Here is a 19,129-nt window from a genome sequence, read left to right as displayed (position 1 = left end):
AAATTTAGTACTTTCATGAATCTGCATCTGTTTGCATGGAACATACTTTGTATTTGGTGAGGATAGCATTTCACAAAGCTGATGAAATGAGCTCTGGTTCATGAAAATTGATGTCACAATAAACCTCTTAATGTGTTAAGATTCCTCAAGAATTGTTTTCTACAAGGATTGGGAACAGGCAGCAATTTCTCTGTAGGGTTTGATGAAGAGGTGCGAGTTTTTTAGTAACCTCACAGATGTGCAGAGATGTCTTCCATTCCTCCGTGAAACACTTACTACTTCTCTCACCTCCTTGGTCAATCCACAGAGCAACAGATTTGAACTACAGGAAAAGAAATCCCACCCAAACATTAGGAGAAACATTCTGACCATAGGAACTGTTTGACAGTAGAATATACTTCCTTTGAGTGTGGTGGAGTTCTCTTCACTGGAGGTTTTTAAATAGTGGCTAGATGGTCATCTGTTGGTAGTGCTTTGATTGTATATCCCCGCGTGATGGGATTGAACCGGATGGCTTTTGTTGCCTTTTCCACTTCTATTATTCTGTGAGTCTATAATCCACATCTGAATACTCTTCCTGGCCAGGATGTGCAAGTGAGGATGTGAATAGATATTTGGTTGGATTCAAGTTTCAATGAATCCAGTTCATATCAAACTGAAAAGACACCCAATTTAATTGCAGTAGCAGGTACCAAAATGCATCTACAGTATTTGTATTGCTCTGGTTGCAGCAGTATATATATGAAATACTTTGCTTGCAAAATCCCATCAAAATTGGTCATATTAGGCTACTGGAAAACCCCCTCTCCAGTTTATGAGCTGAGATGCTAAAGGCCACTCACATTTCTAACAGATTACTGAAGGGGGTGGAGAGTGGCACTGTGTGGAGAGTGGCACTATGTTTTACATGCACATTCTAAGAATAAAGTACAGGAAGAGTGTGTTGACCATGTTTACTTTTGAGTGATTGAAAAACAATTATTACTCACTTTTAAAATCTTGTTGACTTCAGATGCAGTATTGCATAAACCCCATTGAAGTTAGTATGATTTACTTTTGATTAGAAATCCACAGTATTAGGATGTTATTCTGTTTGTACCACTTCAGCAGAGATTTATTGTATTTTTAAAGTGGTCTGAGCATTGTAATTTTGGTTTCCTAGATTGTATTAGGAAATTTAGTGAAAAAAATTCTTCATTAGAAAACTTTAGTTATTTATGCAGTTTTGTTTTCCTAAAATAGTCAATGAAAGTTAATGAAATTATCTCTTGTTCAATTCTACAGTGTTTTGATAAGGAATCAGTTTTAACTATAATTAATAAATCACATTATTACCACCTTTTACCTGAAAGCAGTTGTTTGTTTATTTTATGGAATATGTTGGATAATAGGTACTTCACAAACAACTAGGCATTCCATTGTGGGTAGAATAATGAAGTAGATCGAAGTTATAACTGGGATTTGTATACTTCATGAATGCTGCTATATATTCTGCAGAAATGTAACTTTATTGGTCTTTTGAAATGACTTACAGTAATTCACTTCCTGTTTTAACATGACCATAAAATACAGAAGAGGATTTCCTCTTACACCATGAAAGAGCTTAGTAATTGACATTTTGAGTTGTAGTTTCAGCAAAGCAAGGGTTTAGCTTTGTAAAAGATGACACATGCAAATAATCTATCCCCTTTTAACAAAGAAAAGTGCACAGTGCATTTTATGATGGAGACCCAAGGAAAGAATAATTTGCAAAGTGTGTTTCCCAAAGTTCAACAGTTGAAGGCCAAGTTTGGAACTGCAGGTGAAGAGGGTGTCAAAGATGGGGAAGGATTATATGACTGTGGACTTCTGTAAAATGTTGTCTTTATGTTATATCTGTGGATATGTATTACAAGTATTATAAAATGGTCTGTTAGGAGATGGTGAGAGCATAAAATGCTGGAGGTGACCGGTGACTGACCGGTGACTGACCTGTTTTAATGGGATTTTTCAAAAGCTGCTGTGTATCACAGAAATATTAGTTAGAATTGATCAGATCAAAATAAGAGGCAAGACAATGGTCAGAATAGATAGGGTTTAATTGATAAGAATGGAATTAGTGAAGTATGATTTTGGAGGATTGATTAGTACAAGTGTCTAAATAATAGTACTAACTCATTGGATAATGTATAGCACAGAATCCCCATTCTTTGTAAATTTCTCTCTTTCTTGGACAGATGCAAAAATTGAGATTCAATCACTGCTGGTTGTACTACAATTGACTGGGAAAATCCTTGATGAATATGTCTGTCTACTGATTGAACCTTAGTTCTAATTGTACTGCATTTACAGATTTCCATAGATTTGGAAGAGACCACATGGGTCATCTAATCTAACCCCCTGGACTAGACAGGGATGCCATAGCTGTGAAGTGTGTACTTGTATTTGGTTTTACTTAGTTTATTAAGGCAAGGGCATTAACAAGACCATTGTGCTGGCATCTCTTCTGACTATGTGTTACCTCTCTTAGCATAATGTATGAGCATGTCTAGAGGTCTCTTAACACTACCTTGTTTTGTACTGAGAGATTGCCTGCTAGATTCTTTTATAGGGACCTATAGAGCCAGCATAGCGTAGTGATTTGAGTATTTTGATTCTGGAGACCACAGTTTGAATCCTTGCTCAGCCATGGACACCCCCCTCCACCCCCTGGTGTAACATTGAGCAAGTAATACTTTCTCAGCCTCAGAAGAACGCAGAAGCAAACACCCTCTAACATATATTGTTAATAATGTTCTGTGATTTATTTGCCTTAGAGTTGCCATAAGTTGGAAATGACTTGAAGGTACACAGTAACAACAGTCACAATTCCTGCAGGCCTTTTGGTGTTTGTTCCCAGACTCTGTAACTTCCTCCCTAGGTCCCTTCAACACAGCTGAATAAAATCCCACATTATCTGCTTTGAACTGGAATATATGGCATTGTGGACTCAGATAACCCAGTGCCCTCCCAGACAGGCCCGATATCCCAGGATTTGATCCCAGGTTTTCTGTTTATCCCAAATTATCTGGCAGTGTAGATTCATATAATTCAGTTTAAAGCAGAAAACTTTGAATCAGATCCTGGGTTATAGGGCCTGTCTGGAAGGGCCCTCAGCTATTGTGGGATTTTCTGCCTTGATATTCTGGTTTATATGGCTGTGTGGAAGGACCCCTAGAGCGACCAGGATGGCCCCATCCCTGCTCGCCTATCGTCAGCAGATAAAAACATTTCTCTAACACCAAGTGTTCATAAACTGATGAGAGCTTGGCTTTCAGAGGTGGGGTCATTTGGATTTTAAGGTTGGGGGGGGGGGGGCTGCAGTGGCTCGGAGAAGGCTTCTGAGTAGTTTGGCTGCAAGATTTTTAGTATTCCACACTGAAAACATGGATTATTATTGGTGTGATTTGAAAGCATAGTCTGTGACAAGTTGCTCCTGTACAAAATGATACAATTTGATTTTGTCTAATATATCGTCTGAAAGTACCTTTCTAACATCCCCCCCCCAACTAATAACATTAAGGATTGAAAGAAAGCTAAGCATGTCCCCTGATTTTTTTAAAAAAAAACTTAAGATGTCATTAATTAATCAGATAGGTGGTTTTAAGTACTTCATATATAACCTTAATATGTATTCACCTCTTTCTGTCAAACAGAAATAAATGTCTTTAACATGTGTGCTATTGGTGCATTTAAAATAAGCCTCCTAACTTTCAGTAGATTTTGTATGGTTAATCAATTAAGATTTCTTTAATAAGACAGCATCCGTAGCATCCTGTTTTGGGGGTACTTATCATTATAGTACAGTTGTGTATTGATTTAAAACTACAGATAACCACCTCCACAAAAGGAAAAGTTGTTCTTAGCTGTTAATCATTTATTAAAGAGTTATTACGGTCATTCTTTTTTTAAAAAAAATACCAAACCATAGACTTTATTATTATACAAGAAGCTCTAATCAATAATAGAAGAAAAACTTTCCTAATGTAAAACAAAGTGCCTTTGATCTTTGCAGGCTGGGGAGAGGTAGGGAGAGCAACAAAGGTATTTTGCCTGCAGGCCAAATTGTATCATCTTAGAGACAAAGAGACAATTCCTGCCTGGACTTAAATCACACTGGACGGAATACCTAGGTTTGTCCAGAATTTTCTTTTTAGCCATGGCATAGATGGCAAAGTGAATCCTAACCTGAATGCATTTTGATTATGCAATTTTTTGATTTGAAGGTTTAAACAACCAAAACCTATCCTCAATTATACTGTAAAGCAAGTAAGTAAAATATTTCCTGGTGGAGATTTGACAAGGTGTCTGGCATTCATAAACCCTGGTGATTTGTTGGAACAGAATACTTGTTTTGTTAGGAATTTAAACAAGTTTTGTGGAAGAAGCAACACATGGACCTAATAGTAAACCTTACTTTTGGGCAGAATGATGGATAATACTGTAAGTTACATGTGAACAGCATTTGGAAAGTAGCATGATTCCCACCTCAGATCTATGTATTACATCCTAATCACAGGCAGGTAAAGTTTTTTAGAGCCGAAAACATTAAATTGCAACTTGGATTCCATTTGTTTTAGAGTACTAACTTGTCATTCCCTCTTTCTGCTGCAGAATGAACAGAATGTGTATTCATTCCTGAATGTTTGCCTCTATAGTGTTGTAAGCCACCCTGAGTCCCCACTGGGAATAGAAATAAAGTTTCATTCATTTATTCAGTCATTTATTCATTTTCTGTCAGATTTTTGAAGGGTTATGTGCCTAAAATCTGGCAATAAGAAATATTTTACAGCTTAAATTCTGAAGTGGGTATCAAAAATAATAGAATGCAAGTTCTTAATTGAATAGCTCTTTCATTGTAGTAAATAATTATAAATAGGAAAGAAGATTTTTTTATAAAAAAAAGTGTAACATACTTTTGTCATGTTCATGCACCTATTCTAATAATGTGTTTCACCATTCACTTTTAGTGTATTGTCTAATTCATTAAGTACCATGTCTGATAACGGGGAACTCGAAGACAAGCCACCAGCTCCACCTGTTCGGATGAGCAGCACTATATTCAGTCCAGCCAGCAAAGATCCATTATCAGCTAATCACAGCTTGAAACCTCTGCCATCTGTGCCAGAGGAGAAGAAACCTCGGAACAAAATCATCTCTATTTTTTCTGGCACTGAAAAAGGTAAGAATCCGCATTTTGTAGGTTCAAGGAACACTTCCCTTTTCTATTTTTTATGTTGCATGATTTTGGCAAGCAAACAATGGACGCATAGAAGAGTGCATCTCATATCCTATTTCAGTGCTTATTGCATGCCTGTTTATCTATAAGGTCTGGCTTGAAAGGAGAGTGTTTTCATTTCCTTAGAGTTTAAAACCAATTAGTCTGGTCTTGTAAGTAGACTGTCAGCCAGAGGTTACTGTCGTCTTTGTGTTTTGGCCTGAACCCAATGCCATTTCTTTTCTATACTGAGAACTTGGGAAGGGAACTCCTATTCCACAGGAGATGGGAACATGCAGAAGCTAGTTTTAGACTATTTGCTTCTAGATTGTGAAGTACAAAAGTGCATGAAAAGTGGAAATAATCTATATAGAGTTCTCCAAATAAAAATTTCTGTGTGCTGTTTGTGTCTGTTTTAAAAGGAAGAAATTACCTAAAGTGTTTTCTCTTGAATGAACTCCCTTAATTCTCATGAATTTGCAAGGGCTCAGGAACATCTGGCAACTAGGAGGACATAATGCCCATTTTGCTTGTATTGATTTTTCTGAGCATTATATTGGCTAGCCTTTTCAAAACTGTTTTCAATTTTCCTAAATTTTGAACCAGAACCTAAGGCATGAAGGCCCTTGTGTGGTAGTTTAGTCAATGGGTTCTTATTTTGTTTGGCTTTACTTTGACTAGTACTAGATGTTTGCATAAGACATTAATGACTGATGATAATAAATTAATCAGCACTCTGTAGAATGTGGCCCATGGTTTGCAGACCTAGGACCACTCTTTAGAGGCCACTGAAACCATCCCCCAACTCTCCCCCCATTAAATATTGATTTCTTTTTGCCAAGAATTCCCCTAAAAGTACCCCAAAATCACATAGACATATACAGGAGTGTTCCCCAACATCCACTTCCTCAAATATTTTATTTCCTTTTATTTGACCTCTAGAATGATGACAGGAAGGGATGTCCTGACATAGTGAATAGCCCATGTGGGGAAAGAGTCAGGTTTGTAATCTTGGCCCCCAGCAAATTGTCCACCTCTGCTCTAAATGTAATGGAATTCTGCTGTGATTTAATGTGCTCTAGAAACACATGAATGGAGCATAGGTTTGGTCAAAACAAAGGCATGAGCATGTAATTGAGGGTGCATGTGCAATTTGCTTTATTATGAAATGATTGAATATATAATGTAAGTGAAAGTAGTATGCAAATAAAATGCCTGACTGACCAATTCAGAAACAAGTGGAAGAAATGTATATTAAATACTGAACCGTAGTGCACATATGGTCATAGTTACCAAATAATGACTTTCTACTACTATAAAAATAAAGCTCATGAAGTTGTTGACAAAAGATGACTAACTGTCTGCATTCTTTTGCTGACTATTACTTGTCATAGTCTGTGTTTATTTAAAGTAGTTCTACAAACTGAATGCATGTCCTCATTCCTGGTGAAATTGATCTAGTAGAAATCTTTTTGAGTCTGATGTTTTCCAGAGTATATCAGTGATTTAGGCCTCTTTATTACAGGCACTATTTGTTCTGATTTTGACAAATAATCCAAATAGTTTTTGCTGTTAGCATCATGGGGAAACAGGGGATCTTCTACCATAGTTTTATGTTTTGGCGGATTAAATATATTATTCACAGTTTGAACTCTGCAAGCACATTCCATTACATTTATTTTTATTTTATTAATAAAGGTTATTATAAATAGTTTAAAACTATAATTCAATATTTTAAAATTGCTTATTTATTATGTTGAAATTACTCTTAAAGGCTGCCGTCATTAGCCCTCTTTGTGTATACATATTCAATTACCTTCTATGTAATTTGTGATTATTCTGTGCTTTCTAGCGTAGCGACATCCTACATATTGTAAAACCAGTCGGCGCGGTAGGTTCTTCCCTGTACCACACAACACACAATACAATCTAATCAAAATAATTTGTTTTTTAAATTGAGCATAACTACTGGATTCATTGAGGTCTTGTGCAGTTTTCCTTCATTATAAAGTAATCAAAAGTGGGAAATGTGCATTGTTTGACATCATAGTATTTTCTATCTATTTTTGCATCATTAACTTTGGCCAGAATACTGTGGGAAAAAATCTTTCCTGTTATCTTCAGAAGTTCCTTCTAATTATGTCTGCCAGAAATTGAAGCTGGGACCTTTTCCACATGAAACATGTACTCACAGAATGATATGTTAGAACTATGAGAGTTTTCTAATCTCCTTCATGTTCCTGAATTACTGGTAACTTTCAACAAATTTTAGTATCTGTTTACCAAACACAAGCTCATTGCTTCATTGACTACTCAAAGGTTATATTTCTTCTCAATAGACTTAGCAGAAATTTTGTTCAAGACAAAATTTATAAGCATCGTGGGCATATACACACATCTAACATTTCTATTTAAAGAAGTGTATGTGGATATTTTCCTTGGCTTGAATATCTTTTATTTTGTTTTTGTAGGAAGTAGAAAAAAGGAAAAAGAAAGGCCTGAAATTTCTCCTCCATCAGACTTTGAACATACCATTCATGTTGGCTTTGATGCTGTTACTGGGGAATTCACTGTAAGTATATCAAGCTTAGCATTGTAGAGAAGAGAATGTATTCAGATACTTCAAACCTTGGTGTTTGCTTGAGCTTTTCATGTATTTAAGCACAAAAATTATCATCAGTAGATACTTCTCATAGCTCGACAAGACAGAAAAATGTAGCCACTATACAAAGTTGTGTTAACTTAATTTGATATAGACATTCTACATGTTTCCATTTGGGAAACATGTAGAATGCCTACATGTTTCTAGGAAATTCTGGTTTACCTTGAACTAGCTTTAGGTGGATGCAGATGATTTGTTTGGTATGTTATCTGAGCCATTGTTCCCTACTTGGTTTGCCCTTGACAAATCAGAATTATTTTTTTTAAAAGGTTTATCAGTTAACAAATCCTGACTTGTTTGAGAGCATTTCTGGTTCAGATGACCTAAACTAATGTTTATTTTCCTTTTGAAGTCCTGAACACCTGCCAAGGAACATGCACAGAAACATATACATACAATTTTGCATACACTACATTTATTATTGCATTTGCACATAGTCTAGTCTGGAAGGAAAACATTACTAGGGACATATCAGGAAGCATATCAGAATGGAAAATTGCAGTTCACAGAATCCCATCCCAGGTTAAGAACTCCAGCACAAACAAACAATTGTATGGGTTGTTATAGGTTAAGCAAGCATGCAATTGTATGTTTGTTTAGCTGCTCTAATTAGTGAAAGTAAGTGGAGTAAGTGCTTGGATGTTATAGTAAGTATCTTGCCCACAGTCAATATTATCTGGAATCCCGCTGAACATTCATTGTAAATGTCAGTTGTGTAGCCAACTAGGGTGGTTGATGCAGACAATATTGCTTTATTGTCAATGTACTGAACATTATGGAATCAGCATATTTATGAAATGAAGATTGTGCTGATAGTTGCATCATTTCTAGGAACCAGAGAATGATTGTGTTGTAATTTCATTTCAGCATATATTTATATATGAAGGGCACTTAATTTTATCTTTTGTTTCCAGGGAATGCCAGAGCAATGGGCTCGACTGCTACAGACCTCAAACATCACCAAGTTAGAGCAGAAAAAGAACCCCCAGGCTGTACTTGATGTGTTGAAATTCTATGATTCTAAAGACACAGCAAAACAGAAATATTTGAGCTTCTCTGCTACAGGTGTGGTTTACATAGATTAATGGTGAACCTTTAATCCCTGACTTGTTATGCTTTGTGTATGTTTTTCTTTTAATGTATTTGTAGAATTTTGAGGTGTTTGAAAATGTTATGTAAAATACTACATTTAGAATAGAAGCATGGGATCAACAGAATAGGTTTATAGAGGGTATTTATTGATGTAGGTAGTACCTATGTCTTGGTACCTTCCTGAAGCCTGGAAAACAATATTTCAGGTGCTCTATCTTGAAAGTAGTATTGTATGGTGGCATACATTCACACCTTTTTGTTAAGCAATGATCTTGCACTGAAATATTTGAAATTAATGTTTACATTGCATACTTTTCAAAACTTTCTTTTAGAAAAGGATGGATTCCCTTCAGGAGCACCAGCAGTAAGTATGTTTCTTATATGATAGTATTGTTGAGTATCGAATAAATCTGCATTGCTTCATGGAAAATGTAGTGGGAGGAGTGCAACTCTACCTCTTTTTTCTTACTTGGAATAAGTATTTGAGGGAGGAACAGGGGATGCTTTTTTGCCCTCCACTGTTCTTAGAATGCGATTGTTCCAGGCAATTGCTTACACTTTATGCTAAAACCCAGCATTAGGATAACCTTGAGTTCTAGCTATAAAGATCCTCATGCAACACTGAAACATGCCATATGAATGGCAAGTGAACCTAGATTTTGCATATCATCAGGAGTGGTACAGAAGGCATCGTCTTAAAAAAACCCCTGTCTCCTCTATGATGTAAAGAAAGGCCAAAACTCACCCTGAATTTTATAGTACTCTAATAAACAGATTTCCATTGTTTGGCTTTTTTTCATATTCCATGCAAAACTCAGGTAAGGCCATGATTACTGAGCCAAACGAAACATGTGGACCTTATAGCCAAACTCTGATTTTGCTATGGACAGTGCAGAGAGACTAACTGTAGGCATATGAATAAGGAGATTTTATATAATACCTGGTTATCTGGGTCCACATTATAGAAATACTAGCCAATGATTTTGTGGATGACATAGTTTGTCCTCTGTATGTATTAGCTGCCGCACACAAACACAAAGTTAAACATACGAAAGGTAGAAGTGGGCCAGATCATATACCAAAGTGGTATGCTCTGGTATATTTTACTATGTTGCTTAAACATTCTAACATGGATATATAGTACACATCCTGAATTTTCTTTATTTTAAACAACAAATATAGCCCAATGCAAAAGTCTCGGAGCCTTCCGCAGCAGCTGAAGAAGAGGATGATGATGAAGTGGCTCCTCCAATTATTGCCCCACGACCAGATCATACAAAATCAGTGAGTGGTTTTTTAAAACTATATAGGTTATTACTTAAGGACCTTAGTCAAGTTCCTAGGTATCTTAGTCTCTAGCATGGAAGTAATACAGTACTTATCTATAAGATGTGCAGGAGAGCACTTGGATGTAGTGGTTTGAGTGCTGGATTGTGATTCTGGAGGCCAGGTTTGAATATCTCCTCAATCATGAAAACCTAATGGGTGACCTTGGACAAGTTACACTTAAAGCCTTAGAAGGAGGCAAAGGCATATCCTCTTCAAACACATTTTGCTATGAAAACCCTGTAATGGGTTTGCTTTAGGGTCACCATAAACTAGAATCACTAGTGTACAACAACAATAAATTGGAAGTATGAAAATTACAGTTCCACCATATCTAGGGTTTGTGCACCTTTCATCTTTGCTATACAAGTTGACATTGTGTTGCTTTATAAAATTTGTTGGGAAATTTTTCTTTATCACATTTCTTTGAAGAAGTAATTCTAATTATGTACAATATACACTGTAGGGGGGAGGGGAGGGGAAGGAAGGCCAGCTGTTAAATTGAGCTCCAAATACTGGCAAGTTATTTCAAATTTCAGTATCATTCTAAAGCAATATGAATTAAAAATATAGACATGAATCTTCCACCAAATATATTATTTGTCACAACTTGAACCTTAGAAGAGACCATTTAGATACAACATGAAACTACAATAATGATTTTAATTTTCTTACAGATTTACACACGGTCAGTAATAGATCCCCTTCCAGCACCATCTGGTGACTCAAGTGACAGTGCTGCTAAATCAGCTGATAGGCAGAAAAAGAAAACTAAAATGTCAGATGAAGAGATCATGGAAAGGCTACGTAAGTTAGAATTTTAAGCAAACTCTCAAGAAGATAAATGTTACATGAACTGGTTGATGAAACAACATTCGCCCCTTTTTACTGCACACTTTGAACCATGTTTTGATCTCTTCATAGGAACTGTAAGCAAATCTTCCTTCATTGTGGGAATGGGTACAGGCTAATGGTCTGGGATGCGGTGAAATATTGAAACATATTGTTAAGGAACTTCTCCCATTATTCCACATCCTTTTGTGTGTGTCATGCAGTGGAGCAGTTGTAGATTTTTTAATCCAGATCATAAAGTATGAAGATATTTTAGACAGTAATAATATTATATATTGAGAGGATTGGTTTCCATATTTGTAAATGTGTTCACATTTGAGTGTGTATCAAGGGAAGGTGAGATTGAGATTTCATTATACTGTATTTATTCCATAGCTTTTAAAACCAGTAATACAGTTGGCCCTCCATCTGCTGGTTCAGGATATGAACCAACTATAAATTAATATATATATATATATATATTAAAATTAATCCCACTTTTTCAAAGCTAGGTGGTGACTGAGTATTTGCAAAAGATACTCTTGGACAAGTTGAATGGACACGAGAGAGTGTAGTACCCCAAAAGCGGGAAGAAAAGTGCAACAGTGTTTACTTTTAAATGGCAGCTCCCCATCTTTACATGTCCTTGCTTTGTTATGTCATTACAATCAGAAGCCACCCTAGCTTGGAGAAAAGAAGGAAAGGCATTGAAGTGAAAGTTGAGCCTATGAAATTTGGTTTGTAACCATGGTTGCTAATTTGATTGCTCTTTTTTTTATTAATACTAAATAAACCCACCCACCCCCCAAAAAGCAGGCTGTGATGACCAGCCTTTTGAATACATCCCCAAATTCCTGCTATCCCAGAAAAGCTGCAACAAGAGTTGTTTCTTGCATGGGGTGAAGAGCCATGTTTTGGAGTGTTTTGAAATCCGTTTATGAAATGAGGGAAGCATTAATAAGGAAGAAAGTTCTCCACTAGGATCTGATGGAGTTCATAGCTAAATGGTTTGTGGAATGAGATGAGGGAATCAGCTCAGCTTCTTTCTATTACTACCAGTGGCTTTTCCTGTTTTTCTTACTTTCCTTCCCTTTGAATAAGCGAGGAAATCCGTCTTTGCTTGCTTGGTGGCTACACCACCACAGAAGGAAAAGAAGGAGGGGAAAAGATGTGAGAGAACATGATACGTTCATGTATAATCACAGAGTGATGTCTGGTACTGTCCTCTGCATCATTTTAACAGCATCCAGAGTTGAAGAATAAATACATGATCTGTGTACAGCACTACAACCATTTTATATAAGGGACTTGAGCATCTTCAGATTTTGGGTTTTTCCTATGGATATCAGGGCCAACTGTATTGCCTGAGATGGCCATGAAGAAAGTAATTTTCATTGCATTTAAAATTAATGAGTCTTGTACAAATGTTTGATTTCAAATAAGTATTTTGAATGTGTTGAACCATTCTATATTGTTTCCGGTATAATTTTCCCCTGTGCTTATTTTATTATCAACAGTATAACATACAAAAGTGACTTTTACATGCTATAGTAACATATATATAAAATAATAGAATTTTTGCTTAATTCAAAATAGAGATTTTTGGAAAGGTTAAATTGGTATCTCAGCACTGAAAAAGTGGTTTGGAATAAACATTCTGCAAACAGAACAGAGCATGTCTGCATCACAAGGTGTTTCTAGCCTCTTCATTCTCCTGGTGCTGAATATTTGGGGACCCATGGTTATAATTGTCATATGGGGCTGTTGGCTGCATGAGAGGGGAGTTGATAGAAACCTTACCCTCTAAAGATTGATACAACCTCTTTATTCAAGTTAATATATTCATTTGCTGGATGAAATATTGACTTTTAATGAATCACAATTATTTTATAATATTACATATGGATTTTTTTAAAGGAACGATTGTGAGCATAGGCGATCCTAAGAAAAAGTATACCAGATACGAAAAAATTGGGCAAGGGTAAGTAAGCGCATTGTTTATATAATGTTTATTATAAATGGTGCTATTACAATAGTGATTGTTTTTCTCTCTGTAGCATTTGTGGTCCTTACAAATCCAAAATAAGTTTGCAATATATTAGTACTGGCAATACCAACCAACTGCAGACTTCCAGCCAAAGCAAAATTTATTTATGGTTTGTTGACTGCAGTTTGTGTTGTAGAATGAAGTAGCAAACTATGAACAAGAATTCCATGCAATCTATAATTTTTCCTGCTCATGGAATGGATTTATTTTAGGCACCAAATGTAGGCTGATATAGTGTTCCCAAATTATTCTGTGTTGTGCTCTGCAAACAGATGTAGCTTTTCCTTTTTGTTTTCTGTTGACTTTGATCTTGTTTTTAGCCTATAATTTAGAGCTTGTTTTTCTGGAAAAAACTGAAGTACAATGAAACCATTTCAAGGAGGATACTGCTTTTGCCCATTCATGCACCTGCATGTTCACTATATGAAACATTGCAAATAATGGACTATTTTTCTTTCATAGGGCTTCAGGTACAGTTTTCATTGCTATAGATGTGGCAACAGGACAGGAGGTAAGAGCAACATGCCTTTTAACACCTTTGAATTTCCAGTTTAGAGTGGCAAATTAAATTTAATAGGGTTTTTTTTTCAAACTAGGAAACCCCATCACTATTTTTCAGCATCATATGCTTTATAGATGTCAGCAAATAATATTTGCTTGGTCCAGTAGAAATAGATTGTAAATGTTACAATATTTTATGTAGAATTTCTGATGGAAAGCTTTCCTTAGTTATCCACTGCATCACTCTGAATTCAACCTGTATTGTTTGACACTGAAAACTAAGTAGGATCAGGTCTGTGAGGAAAACAGATATTTGTGGATAGTGGGATTTTGGTAGTGGGATGGGATGCTTTTGTATTGAGGCTTTCTCCCCAGTTTTTGTCCTAGAAATGTGCTGGATTGTCTTTAAAGATTGGGGACATGAGGAGTTTCAGAAGCTCTTTACCAGCTTAATGAATCAATTCATCTGTAATGTAGTCTTCCATTTTTTATGCTACATTAGCAAACATTATCATTCTTTCTATGAGTCATGCCGTCTCAATATTTGTCCATAGTACAACAGCGTAAGTTTCTTCATTTTGGCATCTAGTGATAGTTAATTTGTTGTTGGAACCATTCTTTTGTCCTTTTCTCAATTTGTGGTTTCCCAAGTATCAGATTTCAAAGTTTAATCTTTTCCCTTCAGTTTTCATTTCTTGCCAGTTTTCTTAACCATACATAGAGATGGGAAACGGTATGGCATTGACTTTGGAATTATCTTTGGAATTTAATGATATGTTCTTTTACTTGAAGATTTTATTAGTTCCTTCATAGCTGCCCTTCAGAAGCTCACATTTTCTCTGATTGTTTTGGTAATACTACCAATTTTGATTAATGTCTGAGCCAAGGTTTATAAAATTTAGATGTCTTCATCACCCACCTTAAAGTTATGTAAATAACCTGTGGTCATTTTATTTCTTCCCTTAACATTCAGCTGTAGCCCTGCTACTGTGCTTTTTTTCAGTAATCAGTTCAAGTATTTTATATTTTCTGTGAGTAATGTGGTGCCAATTGCGTATCTAATTTTTTCTTGTGGTTTTTGAATTATCAGAGTACTTTCTTCCTTGCCTTCCTGGCAAGTATTTTGTCCTGACAGGAGCCACTTTTCTAGAATATATGTTATGGGTCAGGAAAATCAAATGTTATGATGCTTTCATATCTGAGAGTAGTCAGGGAAATAACCATTTTCTTTTTTTATTGTAACCTTTATGATTGTTAATCTTGGGCAAGTACTAAAATTGTTATATTTGAATATTGTTATCACTTTGGGTTTTTCTTCTAGGTTGCCATTAAACAGATAAATCTTCAGAAGCAGCCCAAGAAGGAGTTAATTATCAATGAGATTTTAGTAATGAAAGAACTGAAGAACCCAAATATAGTCAACTTTCTAGACAGGTAATTAACCATGTGTTATTGTTGTTGTAGAGTTCAGCCTTAATCATGAATGTAAAATTAGTCTTCTATCTGATAAGAATGCTCTTAAGTTTCGTGAAGGAAAGGGAGGATGTATGTGCAACAAATAAATGTGTAACCTCTTTAAAGCATGAGTGAGACATTTTACATGACATTGTTTTTGTAGAATCACCAGATTTATACTACACAAATAGCAGCTAATGTCAGATCATAATGCTATATTTATGTTGTGTGAGAGTGTCCATACCCTGGGAACAAGAAAATTGGTCTCAGGTTTTGGTTCCTAACAACATATATGCTAATGAGGGACTCGTAGCTTACTTTTTAGAAAAGTAAAGTTCCTTTTTATTTACTTACATACTTTATTTATACCTTGCCTTTCTCCTCAAGGGGACTTCAGGCAGCTAACAGTCACATACTTTGATCAATTTAAAACCAAGCAAATCTTAAAAAGCCCTTCTCCCATGTTCCCACTGAACACGTTTTAGCAGGTGGTGGGACAGAGAGAAGGCCCCTCTCAATAAGTCGTAGTTGTCTACCAGGTTCATAGAAATACACTTATTTATTTATTTATTTACTATATTTATATCCCATCTTTCTCTACCTTGGAGGGGACTCAAGGAGGCTTACAGATAGGCAATAATTCAATGCAGTCCTTCAAATAGCGAAACCCTATAGGGATTTGTAGATCAAAATCAACACTTTGAATTGTGCTTGGAAATGTGTTGGCAGCCAGTGGAGCTGTCGCAACAGGGGATTTGTCCCCTCACTGCAGCCAGCCTTAGTTAACAGTCTGACTGGTTCTCTTTGGACCAACTGAAGCTTCTGAGCATTTTTCAAAGGCAGCCCCACGTAGAGTGCATTACAGTAGTCCAACCGGGATGTAACCAAGGCATGTACCACTGTGGCCAGATCTGACCTCTCCAGGTACAGGCACAGTTGGTGCACTAGCTTTAACTGTGCAAAAGCACTCCTGGTCACTGCTGATACCTGGGCCTCCAGATTCAGAGCTGAATCCAGGAGGACCCCCAAACTATGAACCTGCATTTTCAGGGCGAGTGTGACCCCCGAATCCCTATTCCCAGATCTGTCTTTCAACCGATCAGGAGCACCTCTGTCTTGTCTGGATTAAGCTTCAGTTTGTTTGCCTCCATCCAGTCCATTACAGCTGTGAGGCACTGGTTTAGCACAGGAACTGCTTCCGTAGAATTAGGTGGAAAGGGAGTGATAGAGTTGGGTGTCATCTGCATATAAATGGCACCACACTCCAAAACTCCAGATGACCTCTTGCAGTAGTTTCATGTATATATTGAACAGCATGGGGGGACGGGGACAACACAGAGCCCTGAGGGACCCCATAGACCAGTGGCCAAGGAGTCAAACAGGAGTCCCCCAGCACCATCTTCTGAGAATGCCCCTTCAGGAGAATGTCCCTTGATTGGAATGTAAGTTCTCCTGCTTTTCAGGCTATGTCTCAGTTATTGAAGTTTTAACTTTTTCATTTTCTACCTTAGTTACCTTGTAGGAGATGAACTCTTTGTTGTAATGGAATATCTTGCTGGCGGATCTCTCACAGATGTAGTTACAGAGACTTGTATGGATGAAGCACAGATTGCTGCTGTCTGCAGAGAGGTGGGTGATGATTAATTAGAAGGATTGTATTTCAGTTACTAATGCAAATCTATTTTTAATACTTGGGAGGGTTTTTTTAAGGTGTTGAGTGGGGAAGGTATAGGTCAGCATTTGGAATGGTCACATGGAAGGAAGCTGCAGTGATCATGTAAGTCTCTATAGCTGCTGAAATATAAATTCATTTCACAGAATTAAATACTTAAAATTGCTCATCTATTTGAATTAGAAATGACACCTGAATCTGGAAACTATGGGAACAGTTCCCGAGGAGGAACATGGCTTTCTGTTTAATCTGTGTAGACCAGGCATGGGCAAACTTCAGCCCTCCGGGTGTTTTGGACTTCAACACCCACAATTCCTAACAGCCAGTAGGAGTGTGGGAGTTGAAGTACAAAACACCTGGAGGGCTGAAGTTTGCCCATTCCTGGTGTAGACCATATTGGCATGGCAACTTTGAGAACTTCCTGTGTCCCTTCCTTTGATAGTTGTATTTGCAGAAGCTGCTTGATTATGCATTCTGCTGGAAAGACCAGTGTAATGGCATAAGATATGTAGGTTTCGTTCCACGATCTTCCTGAATTTTTGGTTAATAGATTTTAATTTTAAAAAAAATAAAGCTACTAATTCATTTATTTTGCACCATGAATTATTTCTAGCCACAAGCAAAGTGTACTGATGCAATTACTGTATTTTCTGGCGTATAAGACTACTTTTTACCCAGGAAAATCTTCTCAAAAGTTGGGGGTTGTCTTATACACTGGGTGTCATCTTATAGGGTGGGTGCTGAAACTTCCGAGCTGGACTTGAGAATCTATGGTTATCGCATATGGTGGGGGAAACTCAAAAACCGTATGCGGCGACCGTATGAAAGCAGCAAGGGCGGTGCTGTACAAGTATAGTAGAAGAAAATCCATTCACCAGGATTCGTGGAAAGAAGTGACTTAACGTGGTCCCAATGACGAGGTGAGGGGGCACCTAGCAGGAAGGTGTAATTGAAGGGCGGAGCAAACTGCAGGTGTCTGGGGTATGGAAAAAAGAAATAGAGCGGTGCTGTGCCCAGAAAAACACACCTCTTTTACCCGTCTGGCCCGCCCTTGTATCCTATTACCCTACCTCCTTCTCTGCCTCTCAGATCTCACTTCTGAGGACTGCAGTGAAGTGGCACAGGCATGCATGTTTGAGATCTGAGAGGCAGAGAAGGAGGTATGGTAATAGGAAAATCACCATATTGAAATCAAATCTGATGTTTTTTAAATCTTTATTTGGTGTGCATTGAGAGAGGGTAGTCTTATACGGCGAGTATATCCCAAACTCTGTATTTTAACTGGAAAAGTTGGGGGTCGTCTTATATGCCCAGTTGTCTTATATGCCAAAAAATACAGTAGGTAATAATTTTCTCAAATGTTTTTGTTTCTTATTGTTAGAAGTATTTCAGGGCTTTGATAACAGTTGAATGTTTCTTAGTTGTGGTACACACACATAAAAATATAATTTGGGGAAAAATTGTATCATTTCAATTAAACTCTGTTTATTCAATGTATATTTACGTGTCTTAACACAGTAATCCTTTTTTGTTGTCTCATAGTGTCTTCAGGCACTGGAATTCCTTCATGCCAATCAGGTGATTCACAGAGATATTAAAAGTGACAATGTGCTCTTGGGAATGGATGGATCAGTTAAGCTGAGTAAGTTCATCCTAGTTCCAACATTGCTATATGTGACTAAAAATATTTCTGTATGTAGATAATGTTTACCTCAAATCCACTGGATTTCAGTGGAAGATCCATCGTTCAATAGATTTTAAGGATTAGCTGCTCTTATCTACAAAATTTGGAACATGTGTTTTAGGGGATAAGACGAATATCTTATCTCAGTAGTATATACTTGCGTATATTTTCAGTATAAATGACAAACTTAGAAGCCTGTATGACAAGGCATTCATTGGCTTTAATGCTAAAATAAGCCCTTCTAGTTATCAACTCACTTATACAGTCGGCTCTGTTTCTGTATTGAGTTTATGCTCATTTTTAAACCAGCAGGTGGCAGCTTTGATTAACTGTGAAACTGTTCATTTCACCTCAGTCTTTGTACACACATCATCCCCTTCAGTTTACAATAGGATTCAGTGTGGATTTTAAGGTGTACTTTTAGGATAATTAAAAACACGGTAACAAGAAAATGAAAAAGCGAACAATATTTGCCACAGCCCTGTGAAGTACTGAGTTATTTATTTATTTTGTGTCAAAAACATTGCATAAATAAATATGTTTAAAACTGATAAAATAAAGGGATCATGAACAGCTAAATAGTTTTAGACCAAAAACAGGCACCAGCGACTGCATTATCTGTA

At 36.7% G+C, this 19,129-nt stretch overlaps 1 protein-coding gene across 1 annotated transcript in view; it reads left to right on the top strand.

Moving 5' to 3' along the window:
• The window catches only part of PAK2 (p21 (RAC1) activated kinase 2), a 40,501-nt gene that overhangs the window by 14,350 nt on the left and 7,022 nt on the right, over window positions 1-19,129 (top strand). Inside the window, exons 2-12 of the mRNA XM_060767993.2 lie at window positions 4,989-5,200; window positions 7,708-7,808; window positions 8,813-8,963; window positions 9,323-9,354; window positions 10,173-10,274; window positions 10,994-11,123; window positions 13,065-13,128; window positions 13,657-13,705; window positions 15,017-15,129; window positions 16,662-16,779; window positions 18,365-18,464. Of these exons, the coding sequence (XP_060623976.1) occupies window positions 5,014-5,200; window positions 7,708-7,808; window positions 8,813-8,963; window positions 9,323-9,354; window positions 10,173-10,274; window positions 10,994-11,123; window positions 13,065-13,128; window positions 13,657-13,705; window positions 15,017-15,129; window positions 16,662-16,779; window positions 18,365-18,464 (1,147 nt within the window). The 5' untranslated portion in view covers window positions 4,989-5,013. The remainder of the gene's footprint in view (window positions 1-4,988; window positions 5,201-7,707; window positions 7,809-8,812; window positions 8,964-9,322; window positions 9,355-10,172; window positions 10,275-10,993; window positions 11,124-13,064; window positions 13,129-13,656; window positions 13,706-15,016; window positions 15,130-16,661; window positions 16,780-18,364; window positions 18,465-19,129) is intronic.

Source organism: Anolis sagrei, chromosome 3 (genome assembly GCF_037176765.1).
Source record: "Anolis sagrei isolate rAnoSag1 chromosome 3, rAnoSag1.mat, whole genome shotgun sequence".
Taxonomy (NCBI): domain Eukaryota; kingdom Metazoa; phylum Chordata; class Lepidosauria; order Squamata; family Dactyloidae; genus Anolis; species Anolis sagrei.
The sequence above is the reverse complement of the archived record's forward strand: the minus strand, read 5'-3'. Positions and strand labels throughout refer to the sequence as shown.